Source organism: Pipra filicauda, unplaced genomic scaffold, assembly GCF_003945595.2.
Source record: "Pipra filicauda isolate LSUMZ 115617 unplaced genomic scaffold, ASM394559v2 scaffold296_size2174093_pilon, whole genome shotgun sequence".
NCBI classification, from domain to species: domain Eukaryota; kingdom Metazoa; phylum Chordata; class Aves; order Passeriformes; family Pipridae; genus Pipra; species Pipra filicauda.
The window spans coordinates 2,035,900-2,054,713 of record NW_024104416.1 but is presented as its reverse complement, the minus strand read 5'-3'; the positions used below and the strand labels follow the sequence as shown (position 1 = coordinate 2,054,713).

General features: G+C 42.5%; 1 protein-coding gene across 2 annotated transcripts in view; it reads left to right on the top strand.

Annotated features, from left to right (window-relative positions):
- Positions 1-1,314: 1,314 nt before the first annotated feature.
- The window catches only part of ADAMTS18 (ADAM metallopeptidase with thrombospondin type 1 motif 18), a 79,235-nt gene continuing 61,735 nt past the window's right edge, over positions 1,315-18,814 (top strand). The window contains exons 1-3 of one of the 2 annotated variants that reach the window (XM_027744745.2): positions 1,315-1,558; positions 1,720-1,798; positions 3,664-3,980. In XM_027744745.2, the coding sequence (XP_027600546.1) occupies positions 1,454-1,558; positions 1,720-1,798; positions 3,664-3,980 (501 nt within the window). In that variant the 5' untranslated portion in view covers positions 1,315-1,453. Of the gene's footprint in view, positions 1,563-1,719; positions 1,799-3,663; positions 3,981-18,814 lie in introns of both variants that reach the window. The other variant, XM_027744748.2, reaches the window with a different exon arrangement.

Below are 18,814 nucleotides of genomic sequence, written 5' to 3'. Positions count from 1 at the left end.
ATGAGACACTCAGTGGAGGAGGCAAGTAAAGGAGATAACCTCCCTCTCACCTCAGCTTCCATTGTACTGTCCAGCTCCTGTGCCAACTGGAGCAAAAAGGCACCTTAGACTGACACAGTTACCATTTATTTTCACGATGTGACCCTAGGACAAGGAAGATTTTGAGTGAGATTGGATTGAGACACATAGTAGACCACTCTCTGGCACAAAAGGGAGATCATGAGGTGAGGGACACTTCTCCAAGTGCAGCCAAAATCATCAGAATCAAGTTCTGTGTTGATTTCCAGCCTGGACCAGTCACATTCACTTCAATAGCTCAGTTTGCTTTCAGATCATTTAGGTCTTTGATTCTTTACTGAAGTTTTCTGTAGAAGGGAATGCGTAATAGCACAGCTAGATAGGGTGGGACCAGATCTTGATGCTGTGTTGGCTCAGTGTGAGAGCCACTGCGTGCAAGTCAGCTCCTTGATGGACATCAGTGCTCAGTGTCCAGTACCTGCTTGTGCCTGTCACAGCTGTGTTTGTTTCCCAGGCACCATAATCTTCATGATCTTCATGTGAATTGTTTCTTTGTTGGCCCATGAAGCGACTTTTAAAAATAACAGAAAATAACAGCACAAGTTATCTTCAAGTGAGTGGGGGAAGCTGCATGGCTGGTCCAGCACCCTCAAATCTCTGGTCCTTGCAAAGAGGCGACTGAGAGGAGACCTCATCAATGTCTACAAATATCTGAAGGAGGGGTGCCAAGAAGATGGAGCCAGGCTGTTCTTGGTGGTGCCCAGCAATGGATCAACAGGAATGGGCAGAAACTGATGCCCAGGAAGTTCCACCTCAACATGAGGAAGAACAACTTTCCTGTGCAGTGACCGAGCACTGGAACAGAGATCGGAGCAGGTGTGGAGCCTCCTTCACTGGAGATACTCAAGAACCACCTGGATGCGATCCTGTGCCATGTGCTCTGGCACGATCCTGCTCGGACCAGACGACGCACTGTGGTCCCTTCCAACCTGACCCATCCTGTGATTCAGCGATTCACCCCTCGGACCGCGCCCCCCGCACATCCGCACAGGTGCGCCAGCCCGGCCCTTCCCCGCGTCCCGCGGCCGATCCCCCCGCCCCATTCCCGGTCCCAGGTGCCTCCCCCGGCCCGGCCCCGCTCCTCCCCATTGGTCCCGCCCGCCCGTTCCGCGTCGCCCCCCGGGCGGCGGCCGCTGCACTCGCGGTGCCGGAGGCAGCGCTGCCCCGCGGCGGCGGCGGGTTAAAGCCCAGCCTAGAGCGCTGGGCCGGCTTAAAGCGCTGGGCCGGCCGGGGCGCGCTCACCTGGGCGCCGCTCCACGGGCTCCGCCGGCCGCCCGAGCGGCTGCGGGGCAGCGCCCAGGTGACCATGCGGGGCGGCCGGGCTCGCCCGCACGCTTTCGGGGGCAGGTAGCACACGCCAGGTGCGCGGCGGAACATGGACTGTCTCCTGCTGGCCGTCTGGACTTTACCTGTCGCGATCCTCGGCGGCGGCAGCTCCATGCAATTCCAGACTCTCCCGTGGCTTGGAAGCACTGTAAAGGCAGGTCGAGAGCACTTTTCTTTTGCAGTCGCCTAGTGTGCTTTACCGTACCAGGTTACTGCAGTCCCTGGTGCCTTGTCTTTCTGCCTTCCCTTGTGGAGGAAATCTCGCCCAATACTCCTTTTCTCTCTCTCTTTTTTTATTTTTTTTTTCTCTTGCAGACCCTTCAGCTGTGCTGCCTCTGTTGCATGTCTCATGCAGCAACTTTAACCAGTGACAGCATCAGTGAATTGACTCATGGTTTGTATAGCTCTTTCTGTGTCTGTCTATGTGAACATTTGCATGGATGCTTTTTTTTTTTTTCGGTGGAGTGAGCATTTAAAAGGAAGAAGCCGCAGTGTTTGGGGAGCATAAAGTGCAGGCAGGCTGGCTGCTGCGGGATAGCGAACCATGGGCAGGGATTAACTTGTTAAGCCCCGTGTGTTAAAGCTGAAAGGAACTACGTGTAACAGCAAAGCAAATGAATGGGATAGTAAATACATCCACATTTCCATGTGTGATTAGAAAGATGAATGTGTGTGTAGCCGCAACAGCAGAACCTCATGTGTCTGTTGTGGAAGCAGTGAGACAAAAGTAATGAAAATATTTGGGTGGGAGAGCGGAAGGAGCCGTGCAATGCAGGCTGAGTGAAAACAAACCTGGAGAGAAAGGACTCCTCTGAGCAGGAGCTCAGGAGCTGTTTGTTCCCAGGTCTCAGGGACTAACATGTAGATGCTGATGACTTTGGGATGTTTGAAGTGCAGTATATGCTTTTTACTGGGTGTGAGTGGAAACAAAGTACAATAGAGAACCACACCAGGGTGCAGAAAGGAAAACCCTCTTGCACCCTGTTCTCTGCTCACTGGGGATTCCCTCTCTCTAGCAGCTGCTCACATTTTTTGGCCACCAGCCTTCTTAGCGTCCTCAACTTCTGCTGTTGATTAACACCACTAGAGGAAAGTGAAAGCTCTTGATGTATTGTTTCCACTGTCTAAGGGAAAACAACCTATCAGTGGTTATGTTCTCAGCTTAATGTGTGTCCAATAAAGTCTATTCAGGCAAAGAGATTGATAGTTTTTGCAACATCTGTTACAACACAAGAATAAAGGGGTTTTCCTCTTTTTTACATGGTGTTATTTCAATTTACTAAGAGAAATTAATTGTTTTGTTAAATGCATGGACATCTAAGTATCCATAGAGAAATACAGCCCAAAAATTAAAATGGGGTTGGAAAGCAGTTTATTCAGCATAATTACTTGTGTAACCAGGACTAGGTGCAAAGATCCTAGTTCAGGAAACAGATAAAATTCATACCCTGGTTCTGGGACACAAGTAATCCCTGCTAGGTCAACACCAATGGTAATTACTTCAGGCTTAAGACACACACAGCCAGGTGAATCATGGCCTCTATTTTTTCCCCTTTCCTAAGTGGTTTTGAGTAGATCTCAGCATTCTCAAAAATAGTTTTGTAATTTTTCACGTTTTATTCAAAACAATACATTTCTTTGACATGCAATTAGCGATGGTTGACTAAAGGTTATTAGGTAGGATGTAATCTCTTTCTGCTGAAGGTCAGTTACAATTTGAAACCCAGTCTAATCAAGTCACTACAAAGAGATGAGGTCTCACTCAGTTAAGGCATTAATAAATTAATCCTTTAATCCATTTGAACAAGTGGTGTAGTTCTGCAAAGTCTCAGTCATGGTTATCCCTACAGTGATACAATATTTGCTGCATTCTTAGGGAAGGAAAAAGCCTCTCAAACCAGAACGGCCTTCACATTTGACAGCAATTAATACAGGGGGAGGGGAAAGTCTACAGATCTGCTGGTGATGACAAATGTCTTCAGAGGAGCCGTTGTGGGAATGTTCACAGCTATGCTAGTTAGTCTGTGCCTCTCAGTGGGGCACAAAAGAAACAAACACAGTCTGAGAGCCTGTGAGACTTAACAGGGGTGAATTTATGCAGGCAAGGCTGCACACACAGAGCCTGCAGAGCTTTCAGGCCAGTCCCTGAGTGAGGGAAGGTTTCATCCCAGAGTGAATGCCTGGTGCTCCCCGGGTCAGAGTGGTGCTTACCTGGTTTGTGGGATACCAAAGCTGATGGCTAACTTTTTATCCTTACAGATTATGTGTTTGTGACACCTGTCAGAGTGGATTCCAGCGGATCGTACATTTCACATGATGTTTTGCACAGTACTAGGAGAAAGAGATCAACTCAGAGTTCAAAGAGTTCCTTGCACTACAAATTTTCAGCATTTGGACAGGAACTTCACTTAGAACTTAAACCTTCGACCATTTTAAGCAACAGTTTTATTGTCCAGGTACTCGGGAAAGATGGAGTGTCAAATTCTCAGGAACATGACATTGAGCAGTGTTTCTACCAGGGATTTATAAGGAATGATAGCACCTCTTCGGTAGCAATATCTACATGTGTAGGCTTGGTAAGTGTCTATTTAAAACAAATCAGCACTAAAAGTATTTTCATATGTGGAATAGTAGCCGAAGGAATGTAATTCATATAATATTCAGGGTACCATACACCATTTGCTGATTTTCCTAGCACCACTAGTTGCTACTGCATTTAACAGAAGAGATTTAGTTAAAGCCAGTGAACTGCATCACACCCTTTGTATTTGTTGATGACAGCCTTTCAGGGAAAACATCACACCCTTTGTATTTGTTGATGACAGTCTTTCAGGGGAAAAAACAAACAGAAGACTGGCTGGTAGTCCTAGTAATTATCCCATAACAATTTGTTATGGCTTGTGATAGTCTATACATTTCTGCTCGCTCTGAAGTATAAGCTCTTCCTGCCTTTGTGAACTCCTATGAATAAAGGAAAAAAACCCCAACAACTATCCAGAAGCTTGTGAAAAAATATTATTTTACCTAGTTTTGTCAACTGCTTTAAGGATGGGTGAATTTCCTAGCTCAGCGGGAGTCATGAACCAGTTTCCCTTTGTTTCCTTTGATAATTCAAGCCTTATTTGGGTTTACAAGTCTTGATGAGTTGATCTCTTATGAATGTGTTAAATATTATCGTTGCATATTTTCCATTTATGGCTGTCATCAAAGTTCATGAAAAATTGTCACTCCCAAGTGGTTTTTTCAAAGTGTGTTTGACAGTGCTCATTGCCTGCAGAGAAGTCTGTACCGATGCAATTTAGAAGAATCATCTACAGAATTAATAGTTATGGATGTTTTTTAAGCTTAAACCCTTGCACTTGCAAAGCAGTCTGCTGTGGAGGCAGAGTAAGGCAGTGTCATTTTAGCACTGGTATATGAAGTCATCTGTGTGCTTTGTGCTTGACTGAGGTCCAGAGGATATGTTGGGTCACCCTCTAGAAATCTGTTTTGCAAAGGTACTTGTCTCTAAGGGCTATTGAACTGTGTGATGGGACCGAAGAAGGAGCACTTGAGACAGCCAGTGTTTCCTTTGAAACTGGAATCAGTGACTTGAGAAGCCTGTTCGTTAGGAAGGGCTGTTGATAACTGGTTGAAGTGGTCTGGGTTATATTTTGAATGCTTTACTCTTTTTTCTTTTTCTTTTTTTTTTTTTTTTTTTTCTCAGCAAGTTAGAGGAATTAGTATCTTACAGTTCACTTGAACAGTTGCAAGTGGGAGTTTGGAGCAGGTGCCCGGAACTGGAATGAAGCTTTCTTTGGCTTTTAAAGTTGTATTGTTAGTGCTGAACTGTTAATATTGGATGTGCTTAGTTGTTTCTCTGGAAGCCTCGTGTTCACAATTGCTACTTTTTACCAGATTTACTCACAAAATACCCTGTTTTCACTTATTTCAGTGTTTTGCCTTTTCCTCTAAAGGAAATGCTCTACCTACATGCCACAGGTACAGTTTAGGTGATCCCCCCTGTTTGGTCACGTTTTGGTTTTTAACATGCTTTCTGAGCTAAGTGAAGTTGGGCTTGTCAAGTCTTGTCTGGAGAAGGAAGGTTCAAGCCTGCCTCAGGTCACAGAGGAACAGAATGTGGTGATCTTAACTGAGACTGAAATGGATCTTTTACCACTGTCTCGACACAGAGGTTGTTATGACTGGTAAGCTTCACTTAGGAAAGATCCAGAAACTGATCAAAAGAGAATAAATATTGTGGCATGAACGGATTTATTCTGGCAGTACCTAGATTATTAGCAATTAGAATCTCTCTTTAATTAGTTCCAAGGTTCAATAGATTTCACCTTAATTGTTATTTTTAAACTGGTAAATGAAGTAAACCTTTACTTACAGTAATCTCCTGTAGAGTAGGTATCCCAAAGTATAATTGTTCCTTTATCTATCTGTTAATTTCAGTGCACCTAATGAATCTCAGGCAAATTATCAACAGGATTCTGTCTTTCAGTTTACAAGGCTGCCCCCTTAAAAACGTGTCGTCAGCTGTCTGTAATGACAACCACGTCACTTCTCACTGTGATCCAAATTCAGTAATCATATGTTAAGTCTGGACGCTGTGCTCTGATCAAGAGAACCTTGTGAATAGCTTCTATATCCTTTTTGCACCAACTACTTTTGTCACTTGGTTGCCCTTCTTTCCTATTTGCTTTGTTCACTGCAATTAAACCGAAAGTGGTGTTTCTTCTATATGGTTGGTAGCACTAATCTTTCCATTGTTCCTTTCATTAGCAATAGCTTCTCTACAATAAAGCTGCAGTGACCCATTCTTTCAAGCCTGGAACACCACAATGTGATTTGGAAGCAATTGCATTTCAATAGACTACAGGGACTCTTTGATCTAATTTTTTGGATGACCTAGAGTATTCAGTCATTCAGCTGTCTGTTATCTGCTATTGCCTGCAGAGGAGACTTTGGAGAGAGTCTATATGAAATGGTTTGTTAGGCAGGATGACCTTAACACTGGAAAGGAGCAAGAATTTCTTGCCTTGCTATAGATCCATTAAGAGTTGTGTGTATCTTATGATTTAATGGCTTAGTTGACAGGAAGGCCTTACATTTCTATGCTGATTTGTTGATTTGAGACCAAATGTTTCCATCAGTCAACACAATTTTCTTGGTGTGTCAGAAGGCAGAACTGGATCTGTGCTCTTCGTGCTCTGATACAGTAAGTTGGCATTTCAGGAGGATGTGCACAAGTTTACTACAGTAGTTCCTCTTTTCATGATCAAAATGTTTAGGTGCTTTGCTTTTCAAATGGAAACTTGCTTTTTTTTCTGTTTTCTGCCCTTTGTGCTTCAGTCAGCATCCTTTGCTTGCTGGGGCATCTGTTATGCAGCAAGAAAGCTGTGCTTTTACTTGTTTTTTAAATGAAAACTGTGTTCTGGGCTGTCTGTGGAGAACATCATACCTTCCTTCCACAGTGCTGTGATAATGTTTTTCATATATTTTGTTAATACATTCTCACTCTCAAGGGTCTTTTTTTTTAACTATTACACCTTCGGGTCAATGAGTTTGTTTATGTTAGTAAATACACAACTGGTTTCTCTCTTTGACATCATCTTAATGTGGCCTGAATAGAAATGCAAAATGTTCAACTTCTTTCTCCACTGATATTCATTATTGCTTTTAATAAACCTCTTCTGTTATCCCTGCATGACTTCTTGGAGTTTCCTTCAGTCCCTTGTCCTCTCCCAGTTGCTACATCCAGGCCACTGGTTTCTCTTGTTGCTTCATTCCCTTTTTACATTCTCCAATTCAAACTGTTCGTTCTTTCCAAATTCAATCTTTTTTTTCCTCCAAACCCCTGATTTGAGCTAATTCTTGCTTATTCTAATTATTTTTTTATTACTATTATTATTTTGTAATTCATTATTACTTATAATTACCTTTAGCTAGCTAACTGGGAGGCAGACTGTGTCAAATCCACAGAATGCAGTGGTTTTTCTGTTTTCCTGAAGGAGATGATGCTGGCCACTGTTAGAATATGGAATTGTTTTTTTAGGACCTACTCAGTGTGGTTGTGTCTGTGTTCCTACCTCGTTCCTCTTGCCCATTCTCATCCACATGTGCTATTTAATCTGCAATAAAAACAATATCTACTAGCTGCTGTAGGTTCAGCATCTCTAACTCTGCTTCCATGATGACATCTAAAAGCCTCACTGCTGCCTTCCTAGTCTGTGTATCCCTGTGTTGTCTCTATTTGCCAGTTTTTGTCTCCTTACTTTATGTTTCTGTATACAGAATCTCCTGTATACAGTGAGTTGTTTGCAGTCACACAGTAAATCAGGGCAGAGTACAAGAGAACCTCAGAGGTGTCCAGCTGTGTTCTAGAGACACTCTCAAAAGTAACTTGTGGCTCTGCATTTAGGAGCAGGAGTCACGTTTCCCTTGTGAACAAGAACTCTCTTGCAAAGTCAAACAAGTTTTACTGTAGTCCAATGCACAACACAGGGATTGGTGACCTAATGAGTGAGTAGTTTGTTATACAGCATTTGTGGGGGCACTGCTGGTGCAGGAGACAGGTGAGGGTGTAGAGCAAGAACTACACATGTGCCCAGAGGAGCAAACCACTCGTACAACGTAAGGGACTTACCTGCCATCGAGTCCCAGAGGAGATCTGTGTGTGTTTTGGGTCAGAGAAAACAAGTACTGCTGAGCGGAACAGTTCAGGTCCCTTAAAACTATAGAATACACAGTTTTTTTGTTCAGACCAAATTTAGCCCTAAGCAAACCCCTTAGAATGGAGGCTTGAGAGGCTGCACCTGCTTGCACCAGATGTGAATGTGGGCCATTCTCTCCCATTTATTTATGTACCTTAATTAGAAGAAGTAGTGGTGCCCTCCTCTGGTTTTGGTAGGATGTGATTGAATCTGTCATTGTAAGGGGCCTCTTTCTCTTGTCTCAAGTTCTGTTATGTTTATTAGTGTCTAGTCAAGGGAAGAGAAAGAGGAGGGAAGGATGAATCATGTTACACTCGCTGAGCTGTCAGAGGAGTCTAGGACTGGAGAAAGGGTTAGATGTAGCACTGAGAGATATACAGGAGATGTATTAATTCAGTGGAGATTGTGTGTGCTTGTCTGAGGGCAGGACTTTGCTCCAAGTATCAAAGAAGCCACAAAATTAAAGCTGCTTAATGCAGTCTGGCCACCTGAGAGGCAGGCAGGGCAACTCATGTACTCAGTCTTTGTAGTCATTTAATTGCACCCTGTATTAGCATCATGTAAGTTCGTGTAACAACAGCCTCCTATTCCTAGAGCTCACACTTTAAGTCCAATTAAATATGTTGAGACAAATCCCAAGGTTCTTATGCAACCAAACTCCCATCAAACTCAGTGAGCTAGACTGCTGGTGAAGGTACAAAATAATTGCTGTTTGTAGTGAGGCTCCTTTAGGAATCTACAGCTGTAAAAGTATGACAAAATTTGTCCCAGTGGGACCTTCAAGAGAAACTAAGTAGAGAGCTGGTGATTTTTCTTATTCTTAAAACTGGTTTTAGTCCACCCAGAAGCTAGTACACAAATCTTATGTTTTCTGCCATTATACCAGCATGACATGAGCAGCATCTGGCATGAGTTCTTTGACTTTCTTTATATTCACACACCATTGCATCTCCATCCTTTATAAAACACAAACTGTGTTGTACAGGATCATAATTTTGTCCACTGTTTTGATGAACATTTTTCCGTTATTATTCCATTAGTCCATAATATGGTAAATATGAAAATGAGAAAAATCTCTACAGGAAAATGAGGTGACAATGGGGAAAAGTAATATTCTTGAGGATATTTTAATTTATACTAGGCAAATACAAGACACTGTTTCTGGTCTCAACATTGAACTGACTGTGATGAATTGTGAGATTAGGTTATTGATTGCCCTTCTCCATATCTGTCTGATAAGCTTTCTGTTTAACTCTGCCTTTAGCTCTGTGAGACAAAGACAGTGTTATCCCAGGCATTTTGACACTACTGATTCCTGATAGGTAAGAAATGTAATTAAAGAGGGTTAATGATGAGAAATAACCTGCTTCTGCTTGATGGATAAAGTAATAGAGGCTGCATTTCTTCCTGGTTTTATATTTAAAAACCTGCAGCATACATAGAGGAAGCACTGTGTCCCTGAGAGCACTTTAACTCCATCAGACTGAACACAGTGGGCTGTGGATGCACAGCAGCTCTCAAGTACCCACAGGAGCTGGTCCTCTGTCACTTGTGCCTGCCCTGGTTTTGCTCCAGCAGAGCATGGAAATGGTTTGTCAGTGTATTTCCAGCCAGACTCGAGGCTGTTGTGAGCACTGTTGCTTGCACCTTTAGAGTGGTTCCAGGAACAGGGAGCCATCCATTTGTACAGAGGTAGACAGTTCATCCTGGCCCTTCTTGTTAAGCTGCAGTCTCACCATCACTTCCAAAGGCAAGACTCTCTCTATACTTGTAACATCAGCGTTTTTCTTGCTGTAGCAAAGTCTTTCCACAAAACTTAGTTCCCACACTTTCCCTAGTCCATTAGAGAGAAGCTTATAGACAGATGCCCTCATGAGGGTCAGAAGAGGATGACCTGTCTGCACAGACTTGACCTCTTCATAATAGGATGTCTTTGATGTCATGAGGATTTTTATTTTCATTTGGACCACTATTTTCATTTGGACCATACCATCCCCACTGCCGAGAGGCAGAGTATTCTCTTCTGCACAGCTGTGAACTGCTGTGCTGAGAAATATCAGAAATATTTCTCCTTTTAGAGGCAGATTCAAATAACTAATAGCAGCTTATAGTCACTAACAATTAACCTAAACGAGGTTTTATTTCTGTCTTTCCCCTCTCCTTCCTTCACTTCAGAAGTGTTTGAGGAAGGTACCAGGTTTGTAGACCTGGTGTGTAAAGGCTTTTGTTTACCCAAAACACAGTGACAGTCTGTGAAACTGTAGTTCAATTCCAGCTCAAGCTGCCCACTCCTGGAGCTCTGTACCTGACACATGGCAGTGGAGTGGGGAGCACAGGAGTGCCTTGGTTGTGCCCTGATCCTGACACACAGTCCACTTAATTTGAGCAAAAAGTGATGTCAAAACTGGTCTTAAACATTGGTTTTTTTCCAGGCTTATTCCCTCCTTACCCTCTCGGCAGAACCAGTGCCTTGATTATGGTGACAGCTTTGTGACTTGCACACTTGCACTCAGTTGGAGACTTGACTTTGATTCACTGTGGACTGGTCTGGATGGTCACTGGATGGTCACAGCTCTGATAAGTCCCTCAGATCTTTGGGCACCTATGATTTTTGTTTGTCACTGTATTGTGTTTAAGTCCACAAGGTATTTAAGATAATTTTTTCTGACTTGCAACTTTTTAGGGATGGGTTTGTGTGTCTGATGTACAGCATGTCCCGTACTCATTGAAAGTAGATGGATCACTGGGATTGCTGCCCAGTACTGCAAACAGGAGAGAAGGCTGGAGGTCTAAAGACTGTTTTCAGTGCCTGTGGTTTGGAAATTTGCAGCCCACGGATGAGGGAAAGATAAAAGCTGGGGCCATGCTAAGCAAAAGCATCCAGAGCAGTGATGCCCATAACACATCAGTCAATTCTTCAAGACCATTTCAGAGCTATTTGCATTTGATTTCATTCTCTCCTGAGCACGGGCAATGTTGTTGACTTACAGCTCTCTAGGGATTTTCTAGAAGGTACCTGCTTTCTCTTTCTGGAATTTGCAGTGTCCAGTGGTAACCTGACAACAGCCCCACTAATGTCAGCAGCCTTTAGTCATCCAGAGTGTTTCCTCTGAGTTGACTGCTGACCACATACAGGAGCTGTTAGCTCTGTGTGCCCCACTTTGTTATGGTCTTCTCTCAGTGAGCTGGCAGGAGAGGGGTTAAATTTAGTTGTCTCTGCAGTGGGAGCTGGCAGTGGACCTACAGTGAGTTTTAGCAGCTGAAACTCAGACTGCAATATATTGTTTTTTTCTATTTTGTGTTAGGAAGGCTCTGACTAGCCCTTAAACGGTATCTGAATTGAACTTTAATGGATAATTCCATTACAAACAAGGTTTTCCTCTGTCTTTTTGATCATGTCACTGGGAGCAGAAATGTTGGTTCTTTCTTGCCTTTTCTCATCCCATTTTAATCCCAATTCTGTTGCTGCAGGTCTACCATAAATTACAGTATGCTAAAGGAATTTCCTATTGATTTGCTCTGACAGTGATTTGACCAGCTATGTGAATAGCTGATGGAAGCAGAACTTATCTTTGGTTCAGACAGTGGAGCATTGACTAAAGCTCTGAGGTAAACATTTACAGAAGAAACCTGAAATCATAATGCCTTGCAGCTCAGCACAATTTACAAACATGTATTAATTAAGCTTCAGTGCTGGCTTTACTCTGTGTTAGATGAGAACAACATCCTGGCTCATAATAGGTTGACATCAGTAACCTTTTATTGTTTATCATGCTCGGAAGTCACCAAGAATGAGGGTGAAGAAATGTCAAATAATCAGGTCAGATGCAAGGGAATGAGTCTTGATGGTTGAAGCTCGGTACCGTGGGAACCATTATTGTCCAGAGCAGTTTCTGGAACATGCAAGGTAATTTCTTTCTTTACAACATTAGTTCATAAGCTGGGGAAATCTGCAAACAAGTTGTACTGCGAGACGAAAATCCCTTTCCTGAATCTCGTGTGCGGCTGCCCGGCAAGTTCCTGCCAAAAAATAGTATAAGACAAAAGGTTTGATGACAAAGATCATAGGTCTTGAAATTAGTCTTACTGGAATAAGAAGGCCCTGCACAAACCTGCTTCATAGAAGAGGAAGCTGAGGCAATAAAGTGATATTTGCTTGCACAGACAATGGGGTGTTGCCTTTTCACTCCCCTGGGCATTAGCATTTCAGGCTGCCCCTCTCTGTACACAGCACACTCTGGGGCTTTATTCTTTGAGGACTGGGTTCTTGCTGTTCACAGTGGGATCACTTGAATGCTTGTGCCTGCCTGCCTAATATATGTTAATTGAAGGACTTTTGTATCTCAACATCTTTATTAATATTAATGGAATGAGATTTTTAATGGACCTATACAAAATATGCTTGACCTAACTTGAGCCCTCACTTTTGTTTTTATACTCTGCAGCACAGTGTGGCTTCCAACTAATTTAAGAATGTAATATTATATTCTGTGGCAGAATACACAAACTAATGAAACATGGATTACACTTCAGACCTGCAGTTTCCTTGCCATGAGATAGAAAATTTATATAACACCAGAATATAATTAGTTCTTTTTCAATCATGAAATTAAAAACAGATTTGCTGTGTGCAAATTATTGCACTTCAGTGAAAAGAGCAAGCATTTAAGAATAATTCTTTTTTGACCAGGCCTGTCTTATGCCACACTCTCATTCTTTTTTTAGAAAGAAGTCATCAAAACAGTAAGTCTTAAAATTAGGCGAGACTAAACCTAAAGAAACAGTTCAAGTTAATACTGCTAGTAAAGTATAAGCTGGTCATGGTAAGGGATAGGTATAAATAACAGGTATAAGGCAGCATCAGAGAAGAAGGTTTAAACTTCTGTAAAAATATGGCTACCCAGTGTCATTTCTTGTTAACACTTGACAGAAAGTTATGTTACTTATTTTGTTAGATGCAAGTATAAATTAACTATAAAAATATCAGTCTTGGGGTAGGGCTGAGGTGGTTTTTTTTTTTGTTTGTTTTCTTTTTGTTGTTGTTGTTTTGTTTTTCAGTCTACTGTGGATGATTATGGCATAGACAAGAAAAATGCTTGTGTCACTTTGGCACTTTTTTGTTACTTTTTCCTGATAAAGAATAATTCCTTGTAGTCCGCTCTTCCATTGTTTGCAATAAATGTCTCTGAAATCACTGGAGAGACCAGCCTATCACAGCAGGACCTCCAGCCTCCAGGTTTTTTCTCTATTTGCTGGTTCTCTTCGTGCCACAAGCCATGCTCAAGGCCATGTGGATATTTTTTTGCAGTCCTGACATTATGTACTAATAAGTACATAATGAGTAAGCTTGTTATCCTGCCTCTGGCAGCAAAAGCTTGAGAAGAAAAAGCTTGGGACAGAAAAAGGATAATTTCCAGGCTGAGACACAAGGGAGCTGCTGACATCTGCTGATTCCTGCACTCCAGTGTTGCCCACTCTCATTGACAGGTATTTGCTGGTTTATGGGCTTCATCTTCTTGTGGTGAGTAATATGTGTTATGCTGACTGCTTTGGATCTGAACCTGGCCTAGGGAGAGGTCTCTTTTCTTATTCCCTACATCATCTTGGCCCTTGAGTCAATAGGCACACCACTTCTTTGGGAAACATCACTGTAGCTGCTATTCGGTTTAGAAAGACATTTGGAAAATGGGAAGCACCACTGGCTCATCACAAAAGTGAAGCATGTTTCTCCTGGCAGACCCCAAAATGCATGTTGTACATAATCCAAGGGGGTGCTGTATAATCAGATTTCACTGAATCAGAAGTTAAATGGAGGAAAACAGGATGTTGAAGGGCAAAGAAACCCATTTGCAGGCTGTGACCCTGTGCTGTTCTCATGGACTGCTCAGACTTGTGACAGCCAGCAGTGAAATGAGGCAGGAGCTCAGGCAGTTTCCCAGAGAATCAGCTGCTGCTGCTACTGCTAGAAGATGCACTCAAGTGCTTGGCATGTAGTGCCTGCAGTTGCCAGATACGTTTCAGTGTGTTAGTGCCAAGTGTTTTCATTCCACTATGCTGCCAGAGTATTCTGACAATGAAGGAGTAAAGGAAGCATGATGGCCACCGAAAAATATGAAACCAACAGTAAACGTGAAGTGGTTATTTGGCCTAACCCAAATCAAACCCTGATAAAGGCACATCTGGTATTGAGAGAAACAGACAGTGGTTGCTTTTGAGGCTTATTGCCCTTGTTAGGCAGCAGAGGGACTTGCCAGTTCGATCTGCAAAAATGTGCAAGGAGATGATCAGTGTCATCCTGGCACACCTGTAGGGGACAAGACCCTGTTCATCTTCTGCCCATCCGGCGAGGGATGAGCAACTGCAGAGAGGAGAACACTGTGACAGGAATGGTTAATTGATTCCTATGTTTACCAGAGAGAGTGGGTGGTCATTTTAACTGCCTGAGGCACGGACAGTCCTACAGGTCCAGCTTAATGAGGACCATCCGTGGTCCCAAGGACAGGGTGGGAGCCAGGGCAACACAGGGTACAGTCAGTGTTGGGGAGCATCAGGTTCGTGAGGTGGTGACAAAGGCTTGTGTTCTCCATCAGCCTGTGGGACAGAAAAATACCAATGAAAGGACAGTTTGGACCAGAAGCCAAACATAGAGGCTGGTACATCACCACAGATAGATGAAGCTGGGAGCAAAAACATGCCAGACCGTGGTCTTGGCCTCTCATTATTGCCCTGGTTCTGTTTACAGGTTCTCAGCTTTTGGGTTACAGTGCCCTTAGAAGTTTATTTTAGTTGTAATTTCCCAAGCATTTCTTGAAAACTAGCTTTCTGGTGCAGAGCAGCACCACAACACTAAATTACTTGCAAATAGCTGGAGGGCTGAGGGAATTGTGTATTTTTTTGTTGTGGCTGTTCACATGATTTATTTAGTCATTTGAAAGACTACAGTTTGGGAAAGTCAGGAACACACTCTGATGTGAGAAACAAAACAGAAGGAAATGTTATTCATCCAGAATGAAGGTCTGTCTTCTGCAAACTGAAGCATTTGGTCATTCTGCCTCCACAGCCCTACTCCTGTGTTAGGATTTACAGAAGATGTGGAGGATTTCCCATGGGATTGTGTTTCCTGCCCACCATCAGCCTGCCCTGGATGGTGCCCATATGCTCCAAAATATCTCCCTGGACATGCCACATGCCCTTAACAACAGCTTAGCTTTTGGACCTGGCTTCTTGTGTTTGAACTGCCAATAAAAAGGAAGAGGAATTTATATATTCATACATACTTTTCTATACCAATGCACTGAATTAGTGTCAATTCTTTAATCTTTATCTTACAAAGGATGGTGCAATTTGGCATCCATTGTTAGTGAAATACTGATCTATTCGTGTGTCCATAAAGTTGCACAAGGCAGTGCTTTTTATGGCTGTTCTCTCTTCTGCTGTTCAATAACTGTATTATCTCCTAGCAAAATAGTAATTATCATTTAAGTCAACACCTTCTTGCTTCTTCCAGGAAGGGACTTAAATTTTAAAGAGAAAGTAGCTGTGATTTGTCTTTGATTTTTGTAGTAAGTGGATGGATGTTGGGTTATTGCAAAAAAAATTATAATGTAGAGGTTGTATATCAGTCTTGCATGACTTCCTTTATCATTTGTTAAAATATGTTAAAGGACTAAGTCACTGTAAATCTCTAAATTATTTTTATAAAATTTATTTGCTATTGAAAACAAGGTTAAATTTATTTCAGATTAGTGACATTTCTGAGAATTAGTGATGGTATAATCTGAAAATCTAGGAAAGTTCAGTGTCCTATTCAAGTCCCCTTGGGGGGTTCAGTGAAGCCACGGAGAGGGGTGGAATCAGATGTGGAATCTTGGGCTGAAACTATTCGGACAGGATGGGGAGTGTAGCTTAAACCCTCTGTTATCTTGCCAGCCTTGTGTGTGCTGTCTCTCCCCAGCAAGAGGCCTGATTGATTCATAGCAACTGACGGGCAGTTTAAAATTACAAAGCTTTCAGTTTCCTTGTTCCTAACAGATAAAGAGGGTGGGCATTTCCTGATTATATGGTATACACTCAAAATATTTAAGTTCCCCATGGTGCTATTTGTGCCTAATTTACTTCCAGAGCACATTAACACCGCTGGTTTTCTGCAGTGGGAGGAGTGTGTGGTGTAACATGCTGTGAAGAGAGGAAATGTTTCACAAGAGCTCCTTCTGGCTTTTCCTCTGTTTGCGTTACCACCTGGAAAGAAGAAAAGGTGGAGTGACTGACTGATGATCCAGATGGATTGCAGGAACACTCATGTATTTAGTCACAAGGTGTGAAGTGGGGCAAATTCACACTGAGAAGTGCCAGGATTGTGCTTTAACTCCTGGAAGCTTCTGTAGGAAAATGTGTAGTCACAAAGGGTGCTTGACTACCATCATGCCAACAGTCTTTTGACAGCCAGTGCTCCTTTAGAGGCCACTGAGCAGCCAGTTGTTTTGGGGAAAAGTCAGGGATATGGTCATACATGGGACAGGGGCTTGAGGACAGGCTCTAGCAGAGGAGTTAGAATATCAGAATGCTAAATCAGAGGCTGTGCAGAGACTGGGAATGGAAGGACCACATTTGCCACTTTTCACATTCATTTTTCTAGTTCTAGCCTATGAAAGTAGGCAAATTGTCTCTTGTTTATGGATGTTGGTGGGCTTTGATGCACTAATTATTTGACACGTGTAGCATTTCTCAGCAGACCAGGTGTGTCCTGATTTCTAGGCAGGGCTCAAGATCCAAGAGCACTTCTCTCACTGCTGGCTGTGTCCTGTGGTGTCAGGATGGAGCACACCCAGGGAGAACACCCAGGCCCTGGGACTATGATCTACATTTGCAGCTGAAGTGTCTGTGACTCTCACACACTTCCCTGATGTCCCAGAGCCTTGGTGACCCTGACAGCACATTCCTCCCCTTGGAGCTTTTTTTCTTAACCTATGCTTAACCTGACCTTTGCTTAACCTACTGTTCAGTAGATTCATTGCAGAAACAAGGTCAGGCTGCTTAGGAAATTTTGCCTCTTAAATCTTCTGCTGATATATATTTATTTTTTTTACCATCCTTTTATAACTTTGCAACATGCTGAACTGTCAACAAAATACCTCCCTTGTCTTCACTGCATCTTTATTTCAGTAGAAGGCCTATGGTGTTTAACATAGTGCAACATCTGTGTAATAGATATCTGGACATCTTAGACTAATTTAATATCAAGAATATCTCATGGAAAAAGAAGTTACTTTCAGGCACAACCTTCCCTTTGTCACTTTAGTTTTCCTATTTTCTGAGATCTCAGAGAACATCACAGGGTTACTTAGAGCTTTGAAGCTCCACAGACTATATTTTGAGAGCCTGATATGTAAGGTAGTGTGCTAAAAACACTATTGTACAAATGCTTTCATGAAGAAATGCTCTTCACAGTGTGTGCTTGCTGACACAGGAATCCAGACCCTCCCTTCTTGGATCAGTTCCTGTGGGACTGTAGAGATGGGAACGTGTCTGTCCTCTCCTAACCTTCTTCTTTGTCTCGTGTTTTCACCTCTGATTCTCAAAGGTTGAACTGATTTCTTTAATGAAAAGACATAAATAAATGCTCCCACATCATCTTTCTTAGGAGTCATCCCTGCTAAACAGTCACATAATTCACAGGCTTACACTGATTTTTGCCATCACTAGACTTTAGTATAACCTTTTGTGACCATTTTAGTTCTTCTGGCCTGTTCAGTGGGTACAATTCAAACATGGATCTGAATACCTGCAAACCATTGTGTTAACATTCCAAGTACTGGTTTAGGCTTGTGTTTTGGGTTCTGACTTTGTCAGCAGACAAGATGTCAGGAGATGTAAGGGGATATAAGGTTGAAGAATGGATCACTTTATGCTGAAAACTTGGTCCAATATAAGGTAGTATTTTTCTATGTCCATTTTAAAATAGCCATGGCATCATGTTTTATTTCATATCCAACAGGACCTCTTTGTGGCAGTTTTTGCATGTCATCACAGTTATTTCTACTACAGAGATGTCTATAGTTAGAAAATAGTACTCAAAATTACTTATCATCAAACTTCCATTTATAACAGTATTAAAAATTTCTCTAGTCTGGGACAAATCCAGGCTTCCTGCTTTTAACTTCAGCACAGTGTCTTCAGCAGAGCAGTTATACCATGCTCACATTTGGGCATCATCCCCTTAAAATAAAAGCATTGGCTAATTTGTGGGAGAGGAGTGTGAGTGAGTGTGTGCAGCTTTAAAGCAGGACAAAGATGAGTGCAGGAAGGCTGAGCAGTGCAGATCCAGTAGCACTTGACTACAAGGAGATTAAAAAAAAGCTTTCTGGAGCCATGACACACTTGGCAATATAATCTGGGGAAGGCAGGTTTTGTGGCTGTAGACAGGGCTTACAAATATGAGGCTTCTTCATGACATGGAACACAGATGTGAGGTACTGCATTTATCTTAGTAAGTAACTCCTTATTCAAATGTCCATTATAAACCAAGCTCTGGATGCTAAGGATGTTTGTATGGCTGTCAAAATGTTATGTGCAGTTGCCATCGTACAGGTTTCTTAATGTTGTGGAAAACTGAGAAAATGGTGAGGTCTTATTTAAACTTGGTGGATCTCTGGGGTGCTGCTGCCCTGTATTTGGGGTTTAATCATGTGAATTGCAGTCAAGGTTTTACT